The sequence below is a fragment of the Eulemur rufifrons genome, chromosome 30 (assembly GCF_041146395.1).
Source record: "Eulemur rufifrons isolate Redbay chromosome 30, OSU_ERuf_1, whole genome shotgun sequence".
Lineage (NCBI taxonomy): Eukaryota > Metazoa > Chordata > Mammalia > Primates > Lemuridae > Eulemur > Eulemur rufifrons.
In genome coordinates, this window is record NC_091012.1 from 106,569,155 (window position 1) to 106,583,919 (window position 14,765).

Genomic DNA, 14,765 nt, shown 5'->3' on the forward strand with positions numbered 1-14,765 from the left:
GGAAAAGGGAGTGGCTGCTTAATGGGTACAGGGTTTCTTTGGGGTAATGGAAATGTTTTGAACCTAGATAGAAATGATGGTTGCACAACATTGTGAATGTACTAAATGTCACGAGTGGCAAATTTTATGCTATGTGTATTTTACCAGTAAAAATAATGGAGTGTGCTACTTTTGAAATGATTCCTAATTCTTTGTGAATCCCTTAAAGTTTGACAGGGTGGGATGAGTCCTAAAAAAGGCACACGTGGCAAATGCAGGGCAAAGTGATGGCAGCCATTTGAGGTCTATAAGGCGGGGCTTTTGGACATCCCGGTTGAGATCCCTGGTGCCGGGACCTGCCTCATGTGGACACAGCAGCCACACGGATGGCTGCTCTGGGAGCCCCTGGTGCCCTGCAGGACTGACGGCAGTTTCGAGTATAGCAGCTTGTTTGAAACTCTCACATAAAGCCATGTCAAGCTGTGGAATACTGAGCTGTTTAAAACCCAAGCATACAGAAACCCAGCAGATATAAATTTTAACTGCAGTGAAGCCAGGATAATTTCAGTTTATCCAATGAAAAGGAAAATAAACTTTCACGTTCTGGTAGTGCTATAATAAGTTTAGTGAAAGGTGCATGGAAAGTTTCTCGTTATTGCTGCACACTTTCTTTTTTCCTTGTCCTTGGGAGCATGCCACTTTCTCCGTTTCACACCATGTTCTACTCTCAAAAGGAAAAAGCTTTAAATTTTTTTTTTATTTAGACAATGAAAGTAATATTTAATCATTACAAAAATTCAGAAAAAGTAGAAAAAAAATTTTAACGAGAAAGAAACCTCAGCAATCGGGGATAATGCTATTGATTTTTGGCATGTATTCTTCTGGTCTTCTTTATATAACTATATATGCACCTGTATCTTGATTTTCACTGGAATCACACTACATTTATCAATATAGCATGAACGTCTATCATGCCAATATCAATCAACATCATACTTTTAGTGATAGTATGGTGCTCCATTTTATGCACATGCATCACTGATTCCTCCTTGACCAGTGTTGTAAATGAGCCAGGGGTTTTCCTTGGAGTGGCTCCTTCCCGGTCACTTAGCCCTCTGTCAAAGATGGTTGGGAACTCAGGGTTTTTGAAATTATTTTCTCTTACTTTTTTCTGATGATTAGTGATAGCCCTCAAAGCAGAGGTAATGGACAATAAATGTGATAAAGGTCCATTAAAAAATCAGCTTAACACCCACGTTATCCTTAGGAAGCTTTTCCTGACTGAGTCCCACTCCATTGGATCACTCCATCCTCTGTGTCCCAACAGAAGAGGGATAGAGTAGTAGGCAGGAGGATGGGCTTTCGAGCCAGTCTGCATGGGTTTGCATTCTGGCTTTTGTGACATTGGGTGGACTACTTAAACCATTTCTGTGCCTCAGTATCCTCATGTGTACAATGGGGATAATAATACAATAGTACCTACCTCCTAGGCCAGATAAGATGATCCATGCCAAAAGTACCTGGTAGCACAGGACCTGGCACCTAGCTAGTGCTCCACAAATGGCGGAAGTTGTTATTGCTATTACTCAGTTCATTTAAGTAGCCCTACCAGTTTGTGGCTTTGAGAGACCATCCCCGTATGCTTGGACAGCTCCAGTAGATTATAGATTCTGAAAAGTTCAGATGCCAGAGTGCCTTTTACAGCGTTTTCCACACAGCGAGCCTCCTGCCAATATTGCTAATTGATCGTCTGATGTGACTTTGCTGAAATTGTGGGATCCTCTTGGTTGAATTTTGCCTTCATTTCCCATTAAAAATACAAAACCAAAACCAAACTAAAACAAAACAAAACCCTCCAGAAAACTTGCGAGGTGGATGTAGGTGGAATGCAGTTCCTTCAGATAGTCAACATTGTGGCTGTGGGCTTTTCTAGACTCTATCTAAGGAAATTCTTGACTAGGAGAACCTAGAATTCTTAAATCATAGAGATAATGACCAGAAATATCTAAAAGAACTAAAAGCATTTATTCTGAAAGACCTGTCTATAGCAAGCAGAAGAGCAAATAAAGTTTTGTATTCCTTTGTTTATTTAAGATTCTTGAGAATTGAATTATTTCTGGTAAGTAAATTTTCTAGATGGTGGAAGCTTATTCATGTAACCACCATAACATTTTTCAGTTTAACCATTTTGATACCATTCTTTCTAATGTATGCTGCATAGTTTATGGCTTTTCATACAGAGTTTCATTAAAAACAATTCAACCAATCGGTTGGGCTTTGGATCCTCATCTTTTAAATGTTGTTGTTGTTTGGATTTTTAGTTCTGCCACATTATCTCAGTGTCATTTGCCTTCTCAAGACCCAGACAGCTCTACCATTACATACTTACATAACTTTTTAAACTTTTCATTTTTTTCTCTTATTTTTTTCTCACCTCCAGAATGTGTCAGTTTTTACTTTTTATTATAGAAGTGTGCATGAATGCTTTCCCCATCCCAAAGCACCTTTCTAATTTATTGATTTATAAATTTTATACCCTGGGAAACCAGAAACTGACCCAAGTCTGTCACTATTTTATATAAGGAAGATTACTAGGCATTGAATAAATTCATGTACTTAGTGACAGATCTTTGACCATTCAAGGCCTTTAAAAATTTGCTTCCTGATTGCAGGCTGTTATTTGGTACAAGTTTGACTCTGGGCAAAAATGCTATTTTATTTATAAATCTATAGCTATCTATAATAGCTATAGTGCCTATGATTTTCCATTCTAGCGTTGGTGCCTTCCTGCTGCTCCCAAATTAAGTAGAGGAATTAAGTTAAAGAAAAATAATTACCTTTCCTCTGTGCGTTTGTTAAAAGTTTTGTAAATGGGATTTGGATCTGTTTAAGAGAAGAGGTAAAATATTGTGTTCTTAGACATCATTTCATGAATATTTTTCCATATTCATTACAGAGAAATATTGATGAGTCTAACTGTTGGAAAACTCATAGACCAAGAGATTATAACCATTGCACGTCACTACCGTGTACCTGATGAACCGTGTCAAGATTTTGATGTCTTAATTGCACGGGCCCATGAATACTTTAAGAAAAATGATTTTCAGAATTTCGACAGACTGCTTGCTAACTGTGTGTACGAAGATCGAGCAAAGTAAGCTTTTGTTTTATTGATTCTAATAAATCATTCAAGTTTCTGTGAACCTGAGTAATGAAGGAATTTATGTTTTATCAGAAAGGGCAAAAAGAAAATTGGCATGTCTCATCATACTCTACTATTTAGCAAAGCCACTTTAAATCATTTCTGGATAATTTCACAGTAACAGTGAGCTTTGTTGATGGAATAGGGGAGGCCCTGTATCTTCAAAAGAATAAGCTGCTCCCTTGCATTTTCTTTTCATTCTTCTCTAGAAGCTTTCAACTGAAACACAGTAAATCAAGATGCAAGAAGGTTTAATTCTGAGATGTTATCTTCTTCCATTATTTTAGTGCTGACTGGGATTTATAAATGTAACTTTTATAACAAACAGGTCAGGGAATTTGCAAATAAACTTTTACCTAGAATTTCTTTCAAATTATTTCTTCTTGGAAATAATGAAGCTCAGCATAATCTATTTCTGATACATCAATCATGTGGGTATTGAGCTTCATTAAGTCATTGTTATATACAATTGGATACAAACATCTTAATATGTTTTGGTATTCATCTTACTTACAGACCCAATATAGTGGGGGTAGGGAAGATGTAAATTTATTGGTTTCATCTGCAATTAGCAAATCTTTGTTCTCACTCTAGCTTCTAACTTTGTTGCTGCACACCACTGCTGTCTCTCTTCCCTGTGACTCTGTTCCTCATCCCCAAACTTGAAGTCTTTTACCTAAGTGGGCAGCTACATACCCTGAATATCTCTGAAGGTCCCATAGTTTATCTTAAAAATGAATCTGATTTTTCCCCTAATTCGTAATGCATCCTCAGTGAGTTTTTATAAAGATGTATTTTTCCTAAAATCTTTAACCTTCCCTGAGCCTCCTGGAGGATGTGTGGCCTGAGCTTTGCGTGACGTTGGCCCTGCTTTCTACCCTGGTGGTGCCCCTCCTTCAGGGTGAGAAATGTGACCCTCCTTCACTAAAGGAACACCTCTTGGGAATAATGGAGCTGCTTGATCAGGTAGCCTGAGGTTCCTCCAGATCCCGCAAGCTTTGATTCTAGATGTAAACATTCTCATTGCAAAGAAGAAAGCGCACTTTCTTTCCTGTTGGTTCTGATTTTGCGTGATGCCTGGAAGAGCATTGGCTGAGTAAGAACATTGGCCAAGCATTTCTTTGCCCCCAGCAGGCTGGAGAAAATGAATGTTGGGCTGCTCCAGAGAAAACTGCCTGCATCTGACAAAATTGAAGTGAATGTTGAAGCCCCAGCTAGGGCTTCCAGGTTATAAGGTTTGGGTCCAAGGAAAAGACCAGAAAAACACCCTCAAGTCATATCATACTTGTGTTGGAAGCTCCACATGCCTATCAAATTAAGAGATGTTTTCAAATATCAGAACCATTTTTGACTAGTGGTCAAGAATGCAGATCGATTACTTAGAGCAACACTCGTGGCTGCAGCCTTAATAGGCTGTACTGTCACCAACCAAGAATCTGCATCTTGATGGAAAGGCCTTTGTAAGGACAGAATCTGGTGACCTCTGAAATGGAAAAATTTGGTGAAATGCTATATGACTGTTTTTCTTTATTGTGAATTCCAACACCAATTTTCATACTTACTTCCACATCCACATTCTTAGGACACATGACATCTGTATTTTCATTCCTATAGCATGTAATTGTTTCTAAAGGGACGCAAGGTATATAAAAGCCCATTTACTTTGTTTTAATGCAGAAAAAATGTATTACCCAGAAAAGACATCAGAAGGCTGTGCAAGTCCTCAAGGTTACCTTTGACAGATGATTTTCTAGAATCTTTACTGTCCAGGTAAGCAAGCGTTCCACCCATGGGGGGGATTGTCCTATGTATTTTTGTATGGGGGACTGACTATTCCTGAGTTTACAACTACCTTTAGTTACCCTTGATTTACCCTCGACTGTTTTGATTATATTGTTGATGACATATTTCCATTTAAGTGTTACAAAAGGAAAAGTTAGTCATAATTGTGAATGCTAGAGAACCTATTATAAGTTATTATTTTATCTTTTTGATATGAATACTCACTTAACATATTCATAGGTTCCTGGGACAAAATGAAATGTACAACTTTATTGGTTATGAGGATGTTAGATGTAAAATTCAGGGCAGGTTTTTCAAAGCAGTAGTTCCTGATAGCTAAAGACATGCAATAAGAGGATCTAGGGCTATTAGCATGGTACTCTGTCTTGCTAGAGCACCAGATGTAAAATCTAGAGATTATGCTGTCATAAAAGGAGAGCACAGTGAACTGCTTTCTAAAACACATCACTTCTTCTGTTGAATCTGACTTTTGACTTCCTGGACCCTCCCTCCTAGCCACGTAGACTCTGGCTGTCTTTTATGCTTCCTATGATATCACTCTAGCTCCTTCCCTGACTTACATATCTTGATAATTCTAACATTTTGGGCTGTGTTCTAGGCATGGTGATAATTGCTTTGGATACATTATCTCATTTACTTTTGAGAACAACTTGGTGAGGTCAGAACTATTATCCTTCCTATCTTATATATAAAGATGATGAAGTATTTTGCCCAAAGTCACATGAAGAAGAGCTGTGACTTGATCCCTGAACCTTTCAAATGCACATCCCCTGCCTCTAGTTATTTTGAATTATTCTCTACAAATAGCCAGTAGATTAGGATGTCTTTACAGTTCTACCTCCTTCCTACTGCCTGCATCCTCTCCATTTCCACCATCATCACTCTTGAATACTGCAGGGCCACCACATTAGTCTTCCTTCCACCAGTCTCTGAATTTTCTAATGCATCTTTACATATCCTGTAAGAGCAAAAATGTGTGTCGTTGTGTCACTTTTCTAGTCACAAACCTGTGGCATCTCTTTGCTCTCCCAGAAAAGACCACCTCCTTAACTTTGAACTAAGCTCCTTCTCCATTGTGGGGCTCAGGGCTGTCAGTTGGAGCACTGTTCTCAAGCAGGGGCTGGAGTGGGGAGTCCTCATCTGAGACAAAAGGAGAAACCAAAGGAACAGATAAAACCAAATTCCACGTGGGGGAACTAGGGTCCAAGGTGTCAGGAGAGGAATCCAGAAGAAGGCAAATACGGTTGGATGTGGGTGGGCATTGGATCGACCTGGAGAGATTTTCTGGACTATCAACTCTGTTTTGTTTTGAATTTGTTTTTGTTTTAACTCTATTTGCTTTTGTTTATTAGCAGCAGCGTGAGGGATAAGTAGGTCATCCTGGTATAAGGAACTTGAGATGAGGTAGACAGGCCTAGGAGTCAGGGTTCTGCACAGTTCTCATACCCCCAGAGCTCCTCTCCCTGTTGCCAATAGTCCAACCAAATGGGCTATTTAACATTTCATACATATACCTCCTGCCTTCCCACTATTTTGCCTTTTCTCTTGCTGTTTCTTCCGTAGGAAGCAGCTTCCTTTTTTTTTTTTTTCACCTGCTGAAAGCTTGCTCTTCCTTCAAGACCCATTTCAAGTGGCACCACATCCACGAAGCCCTGTTGCATTTGTTTGGCTGATAATTGGAGTGATTGTCTCCTCCTAAGAATTCTCACAGCACTATGTATATTTCTCTTTTTGTCCCTTGCCTTGTAATGAAGGGCTGTGACTTGGCCTTTGATTCATTCACATGCAGACAACTGTTTGAATTACCACCTATAAATAAGCAGTGGATTGTAATAGTGACAATTTTACCCCCCCCCCCCCCGCCTTGTCTCTCATATTCTTTGAGTCCACTTACTAGCTGTGTGATCTTCTGCAAGAGTTTTGGCCTGCCTGAACCTTAGATTCCTTACCTCTAGAATGAGATAACAGTACCTACTTCCTAGTGGTTCTGAGGATTAATTGAGATAATATACATAAGGTACCCAGCACAGTACCTGGTGCTAAGTATTGATTGGTGAGTAGGAGAGAAGTTGTAGTGAGGGATCATAGACCACACACTCTGACTTAGAAATGAACTGGAAGAAACCTGTGTTTTTCTATATAGAGAAAGCCTTATTTTTCAACAGTTGGATTTGAATGCCTTTCACACATTAAGCTGTCTTCTAGTCAGGAAGCTCTGGATGTTTATTAGATTATCTCTTGATGGCCTTGAGGAAGAGTTGTCCTGGAAAGTCCAGTAATGTGGGAGCCTGGCCTCTGGAGGACCTAGATGTTTCTTATCCAGTGCTAAGGCCACCAAGTCATCATCCTCTCATTCTGTCAGCAGACTGTTTTGTCTTTGTCTTTACGATGTGACATTAAATGCAGAAAGACTATTTCACAACTTGTTTCGAAGCCGTCTCAGTCTCAGAACACATCTGCCTCCAAGCCCAGCTTAGCTTTGAGGAAGGTCATCTCTCTCAGCCACTAAGCAGGCCATGTTCAGTCTAACTTTGCCTCTAATTGTGCAGTGACCCTTCTCCACACTCAGGGGAAACTTCAGACTAATCAGATTAGAAAATGTCTCATTCCCATTCCCCTCTCCCTTCAATATGCCCTGCCATGATTTGGGTCACATGCTTGGTGTTTTGCATCATCTCCGCAGATTCCTTTCAAAGACTGCCCTAATTCCTAATGGGCCCATCAGCCCACAGCTTACATTTATATTCTGCATTCTTATTGTTCCCCACAGACTCCACAGGGCTTTACAGAGCCCTGACCAGAGTCTCTTTGTGTACAGCCCTCCCCTCATGGCACGCTAAGCCAGAGCCCCCTCTGACGTCTGCAGTCTCCCGTGGGAGGCAGGCGTGGAGTTTGTTGATTTTGTTCAATGCACACTCTGCCCAGGGGTAGTTTTACCTGCCTTGGGATGGAGCTGGGCAGCTGTTAAGCAGCCATGTAACCCTGCTGTGTGAATTGAGATGAGGAGCTGAAAAACAATATGGCTAGAGGGTTGGATGCTTTCTTTCACTCAGTGATTATTGCCCATTATTGCCCATCTCCTGACCTTGTGTTTCAGTACCAAGATTTCCCTTCTACTCCATCCCCATTTTTCTTGTAATTCAGTTTGATCTTTCCTTATTAGTACAACTCAATCTGGAATCAGGACTTCAAAACCGTTTCACATGCAGTTACCTCAGCCCCCATCACTTTGTGCTGTGGGAGCTGGTATAAGGTCATCTTATGTACCAAACAAATTCATTTCCCTAATGCACAGAGCATCAGACTTATGTGTTCTGTGTAGTGGTAGCTATTACCCATTAATAATAGGAGTGACACCATATTGATATAGTGCTAAAGGCCTTAGAATATTTTTTAAATTCTTGAGCATGTTAAAAGGTACATTTTAATTGATGGTGGGCATTATTCCTCATTTTCTAAGTATGAACATTGAAGTATAAGGAGAATCTCTCACTGAAAGTGTTAGAACCGGTTCCCCTCGGCCCCAGGAACAGAGAGGCAGAGTCACCGAGGCTGCAAAAAGGCAAAGGAGTTTATTGGCTAGCTCTAGCTAGGGTCTAAGTCCCAGAGCGGCAACGCAGTGGCCTCTCCACGAACCAAGACCCTGCCCTGGGGTAAAAACTAAGCTTTTATACTTTTCAGTGGGTTACATACGCTGGGCACACCATCCCCCTCCCTCCCTTAGTTCATTTGCTGCTTCAAGAGTGGCTGATCGTGTTGGCTCCTGATTGGTTGGCTCCAAGGTCGTGTTGGCTTCTGATTGGTTGGTTCCAAGTCCCGGGACCTTTTAGTTGTTATCAGCGGCATTTCGGGGAAACGGAGGACCCCAGTCGGGGAAACCGAAACTTAGGCCTATTCCAGGAGGTCCAGTCTGTCATGGAGTCACTCCTGCTCCCCTTCCTGTTCTACAAAAGAGCATGCTCCAGGCCAAGATGAGTATCTAGTGGAATTAGAACTACAACTCCCTAAGATACTCTAAACCTTTGCTTCTATCTGAGCTCCCAGGGGTAGGGACTAGATCTCATTCATCTTTGCAGCCTCGGAGACTTCTCCTGTGCTAGCGCACTGGGCACGGGGGAGAAGAACATGGGCTTGGTGTCCACCAGACCTGCCTATGCAGGCCAACTCTGCTGCTTCCTGGCCACGTGATCCCTGGAGATTTACTCAAGCTCTTTGAGCCTTCATTTGGAAATTAATGTTCCTCAGCACTAATAAGCAAAGCATTCTGATTCTCAAACCATAAGAGGTGGAGAGAATTCTGAGGTCATTTCATTCTGTGTTCCTTGTGGGACTGGGCAGTAAAGAGGCAGCCTTCTCCCTTAATTGTGGCCTTCCAAATCTAGACTTGGAAGAACTGGAAATTCAAGTGCAACTCTTTCCCCAGAAGCTTTGCCCCAAGCTAGTCTTTTATAGCTGGCTTTGGGTTCCATGGAATGCCTTAGAACTGCCCTCCCAAGAGAGCTGGTGCTTCATCCAGAAATATCAGTTAAAATGGAAAAAGTTAACAGGGCTTTAAAATCATGTCATTATAGGCTGCCCAGCCCTGCCCCCTGGCCCCCTCCCAGAAGCAGGGTTTGGACTCCTGTGATTTCACCCAACAATACCTGGCAGTGAGGCCGAAGGGCAGGGCTTGAGCCATGTGGCTGCTATTGTTGCAGAGTATTTGGTGCACTGATGAAATTTTCAGAGAGAAGCCGCTTCTCTCTCTCTCTCCCTTCTTCCTTTCTCTCCCCACCCCCAACTTTCTTTCTCTCTCCTTCTCTTCCTCCTCTTTCTCTCCCTCTGTCACATCCACCTACCCACCCAGATGCTTCCTGCCTTTTCAAAATATAATGTGATTTGTAGTTGAAGGAAATTTTTTTTTTAAATCCCAAATCACGTGTACCAACAGAGCATCGACTATCTGTACAATCTGTACTTGGCAGCTGTGACCCACCTCACCAAAGAGATGTGTGCTGGAATCCCAATTGGAATTTAGAGGCCTGACTATTTAGAGATAACCAGAGTTACTCATTGGCAACTTGAGCAATGCCATCTTGCCAACCTTAAGTTTTTGTGACCAACTGATGCAGGGGCCCAAAGCTCCACTTTTTCTCAAGTGTTCAGCCTTGAAGACTTAAACCAGGTGTTTCGGGGTGCACCCTTGGGTTCTCTGGGTAATGAACTGAAACCAAACACAGCTGAGTCAAAAATGGGTCTTCACTGTCCTCCCTCCCTTCCAGCCCATTTTGCTAAGTGATGAGATGGCCTTTGCAACAGAGGGGATTCAGGTTCCTCTTCAGCAAAATACAGCCGCCACTAAGCCTTTTACCTCTGCAGAGGCTGGAAATAAAGCAGGTTAGCATTATTCCCCATGGCAAGAAGATGGATGGCTTCTGCAGTTTTCAAACCATTCATCATTTTGGGGAGGGGGAGCACGAACATCAGTCAGATGTCACATTAGACTTAGTTCTAAGAACTCCCACCTAGCAAGGCATTGGGAGGCATGTTTGGGGGTCATTTTATCTAGAGGGGAGTCAGAGGAATCGCCCTCCCTCCCCCTTCCTCCACAAACATGTCTCTTAGTTTGTGTAGTGGAGGAAATGGTGGATTCCCAAGTATCAAAGGGAAAGAAGAATTTATGGAGGTTTTAGGAAAACACTTTAGCACTGTGAGCTCGTACTTGAAAGTAAGGAGACTGACTTTTTAACAAGCATAGAAACACTTAAAAGCCAGAATTAGTGCTGCCCTTTAGGGCAGTCACCCTGGAAGGCTGTGCACTGATTCTAACAATGTGGCCATAGAAAGTTCTTCTTTGGAATTGCCTTCAAAGCCTTTAAAAAAGAATTTCCTTCAGAGCGGCAAATCTTTGTCCTTTGACCACGGATCAGATTTTTAGCAAGAGCCAAATACCGTTTGGAGAGGAGTGAAGTAGAGGACTCCGGCGGAGAATTGGGATCACATATTTGATTGAAAGCACAGCATGGCCATGAAATAAGGAAATACATCTTCCATATGATTCATAGGCTTTTCCAAAATATTTTGAAAGAATGCCTCGGAATTGGCAAATGATGCCTGTGGTCATGAGATGGAGGGAGGCCTCCGTGACAGGTGACTGGGGAGATAACCTTCAGGGGTAACTATACACACTGGCTGGCTGACTTGTTCTCACTCCCCTAATATTCAAGCCTTTCTTCATCTCTGAACCGCTTCCCCTCCCTCCTTCTCCTCCAGCCTTTATTGTTTTTAAAACTGGAGGTCTTCTTTTTATCCTAGTTCTCTCCTTACAACCTCATCTGACAAGCACAGTGTATATTAGAGTGCATATTAGAATACCAAATGATGGCATGAAAAATCTCAGTACGTCAGTGGTCCAGGGGAGGAGGTTATGTGCAGAATTTTAGAGCAGGGAGGAAGACTCAGTGACTCATTCCTTCTGAACATGCTCCCAATTAGAAGCACTCCTTCCTTTCCAAGTCTGACTTTTGCATGTTTACTACTTGGAAAAGCATGTTTTAGAGTCTCTCATCTGCTTTTTGTAGTCTTTATATTTTTATTTGTCACAGTCAAAAATTATCAAATCGTTCTAAAAAGCTTTTTCCAACAACAGCAGTCTCTGGCCACATCCTTCTCCACCTCCAAGATGCATTCATAAGAAGCAGCCACTTTCAGCCCCTCTCCCTGCTTCTGCGATTTAAATAGCATGTGTACACCACGTATAGTGTGCATGGTGTCATGATTGATCATTTTTACATATTGTCTACTAATTTGCTGTTACAATGATTGAAAATTTAACATAATATTGATTCCTATGGGGCCATGTTCATTGGGGGCAGGGAGGTTGGCAGGGGCTATGTATGGATTCATTGTTCTTAACACTTTATAGACTCTTCCAGTTTGGAGACTGTTCTTTGGTTCTAAGAAATTTTGTATTATTTAATAATTTCCTCCCTTCTATTTCTATTTTTCTCTTATGAGAACTCCTATTATTATGATTTTAGATCTCTCAAATTCGGTTATTTTCTCTTTTTCATTATGATGAACTTACTAAGAGATATTATTAACTTTATATTCCCACCCTTCTACTGCATCTTTTTAGTGCTATTGTATTTTTAATTCCAAGAGCATGTTTCTCATTCAAAATTTCCTTTTTTGTATTCTTCTGTTCTTTTTGCAGGAGTATAATATTGTATATCCTCTTATCTCACATCTTTCCCTCTGCTCCCTGAATTGTCTTTGGTTCCTTTCTTTTCTGTTGCTATTTTGGCTTCTGTCCTTAATGTCGGATGCTCTGGTAGAGGGGTGTCTTGTCAATTGGTGGGTTTCACTGCCCAGTCAGCTCCTGAGCCTCCATTGTCATTAGGGGATCCCCAGAAGCTGGCATCTGGAGACTTCTCTGGAACCACTCAGAGTATGGAGAGAAGAACCCTATTTTCTCCTGTTAGGGTTGGAGGGAGGGTAGGATGAGGGAAGGGAGAAGAGTTTAAGCGTGGCCACTGGCATTCTAGAAATAGGCAAAAGGAAAGAAGGAGCCTGAGAGCCCTCAAATTCAGGATGGAATGCTCTCTTCTGCACTCCATTATGCTTCCTCTCCCCAAGACTGGAGCTTTTTTAGTTGAATTTCTCTGGAAAACAAGCCTCTACTCCCGACAAGGAGGAGTGCAATGTAGAGGGAGATATTTGGGGGTTCAGCTGCTCTTGCTTTATTCAGGCTTTCAAAAAATTCTTGTTTTCAGTGCCACAGCTTATCCCTGCCTTTATTGGCACGTGGAGTCTGCAATCACTGAGTCTCCTAGGAGTTTTTTTTTCCCCAGCATATTATGGGGATACAAATGTTAAGGTTACATATATTGCCCTTGCCCCCTCCCCCCCCAAGTCAGAACTTCAAGCGTGTCCATCCCCTAGACAGTGCACATCGCACTCATTATGTATGTATATACCCATCCCCTCCCCCCCATCTGCCTGACACCTGATCAATGTTATTCCTAAATGTGCTCTTAGGTGATGATCAGTGAAACCAATTAGATGGTGAGTACATGTGGTGCTTGTTTTTCCATTCTTGGGATACTTCACTTAGTAGAATGGGTTCCAGCTCTATCCAGGAAAATACAAGAGGTGCTATATCACCATTGTTTCTTATAGCTGAGTAGTACTCCATGGTATACATATACCACATTTTATTAATCCACTCATGTATTGATGGGCACTTGGGTTGTTTCCACATCTTTGCAATTGTGAGTTGTGCTGCTTATAAACATTCGAGTGCAGATGTCTTTTTTATAGAATGTCTTTTGTTCTTTTGGGTAGATGTCCAGTAATGGGATTGCTGGATCAAATGGTAGGTCTACTTGTATCTGTTTAAGGTATCTTCATATTGCTTTCCACAGGGGTTGCACTAGTTTGCAGTCCCACCAGCAGTGTATGAGTGTTCCTGTCTCTCCACATCCATACCAACACTTATTGTTTTGGGACTTTTTAATAAAGGTCATTCTTCTCACTGGAGTTAAGTGATATCTCATTGTGGTTTTGATTTGCATTCCCCTGATGATTAGAGATGTTGAGCATTTTTTCATATGTTTGTTGGCCATTATTCTGTCTTCTTTTGAAAAGTTTCTGCTCATGTCCTTTGCCCACTTTTTGACAGGGTTGTTTGATTTTTTTCTTGCTGATTTTCCTGAGTTCTAAATAGATTCTAGTTATCAGCCCTTTATCGGATGTGTAGCATGTGAATATTTTCTCCCATTCTGTAGGTCATCTCTTTGATTCTCGTGATAGTTTCTTTGGCTGTGCAGCAGCTTTTTAATTTGATCAGGTCCCATTTATTTATTTTTGTTGTCCCTGTGATTGCCTTTGGGGTCTTCTTCATAAATTCTTTGCCTTGGCCAATGTCTAGAAGAGTATTTCCAACGTTTTTCTCTAGAATTCTTACAGTTTCACGCTTTAGGTTTAAGTCTGTTATCCACTGTGGGTTGATTTTTGTGAGAGGTGAAAGGTGTGCTGAGTCTCCTAGGAGTTTTGTGGGCCACATTGACTGGTTTCTAAGTGTTCCTCTACCCCCTTCCCCGCAACATGGACATTTAGGGCTTAGCTTCCTTTCCTCAGCTCTGCCAAGTCTGTTACCAATCCTTGGTCTGCTTTTCATCTTGCAAAAAATTTTGAAGTCTCTTTTCCACTGTTGTCTTTTTTCCAGTTACCTTTCTCATTGTGGGTTATGACATATTTTTATTCCTTTATAGTCATTTTGGTGGGATTTGGGGGAAAATGGAGAGAAATATATTTACAATCAATTCATTATGATTTACTGCAATTCTCCACTTCCCAAGAGCAAAGAATTCTTCCAAGAAGCATTAACTAGTTTTATCACTTACAATTGAAAGATTCTTTGTTCTTTTCTCCCTTGTGCTCCTTGGGGGGATTCCACATGCATTGAGATCCTCTCAGACAGAATCGAAAAGAAAAACTTGAGATTGTTTTACCACATTAGCTCAACTCTTCCTTTAGTCCTGGCTCTGGGATTTGGGGAAGATGAAATCTTTCAAACATTTTTCTCAAAAATTTTTCATACATCATTTGTGAGTTGTATACACTTTCATTTACAGCTTTTGATCCTTCCCAAATATCATTTGATTTTGAAATATTCTTCTCAATGGGTAAATGGTTAGATGTTTTGAGTCTGACATATCATGAGTTGAGCAGGGGAGAAGGCTGGGTTGTTAGGAGGTAACAGGTAAATATCAGAGTTAGTGGTAACAAAATCTAGTAG

General features: G+C 41.2%; 1 protein-coding gene across 1 annotated transcript in view; it reads left to right on the top strand.

The window, feature by feature from the left end:
* EFHC2 (EF-hand domain containing 2) overlaps positions 1–14,765 on the top strand; it is a 128,680-nt gene that overhangs the window by 100,276 nt on the left and 13,639 nt on the right. Inside the window, exons 12-13 of the mRNA XM_069464294.1 lie at positions 2,936–3,133; positions 4,859–4,951. Coding sequence (XP_069320395.1) covers positions 2,936–3,133; positions 4,859–4,951 — 291 coding nt within the window. The remainder of the gene's footprint in view (positions 1–2,935; positions 3,134–4,858; positions 4,952–14,765) is intronic.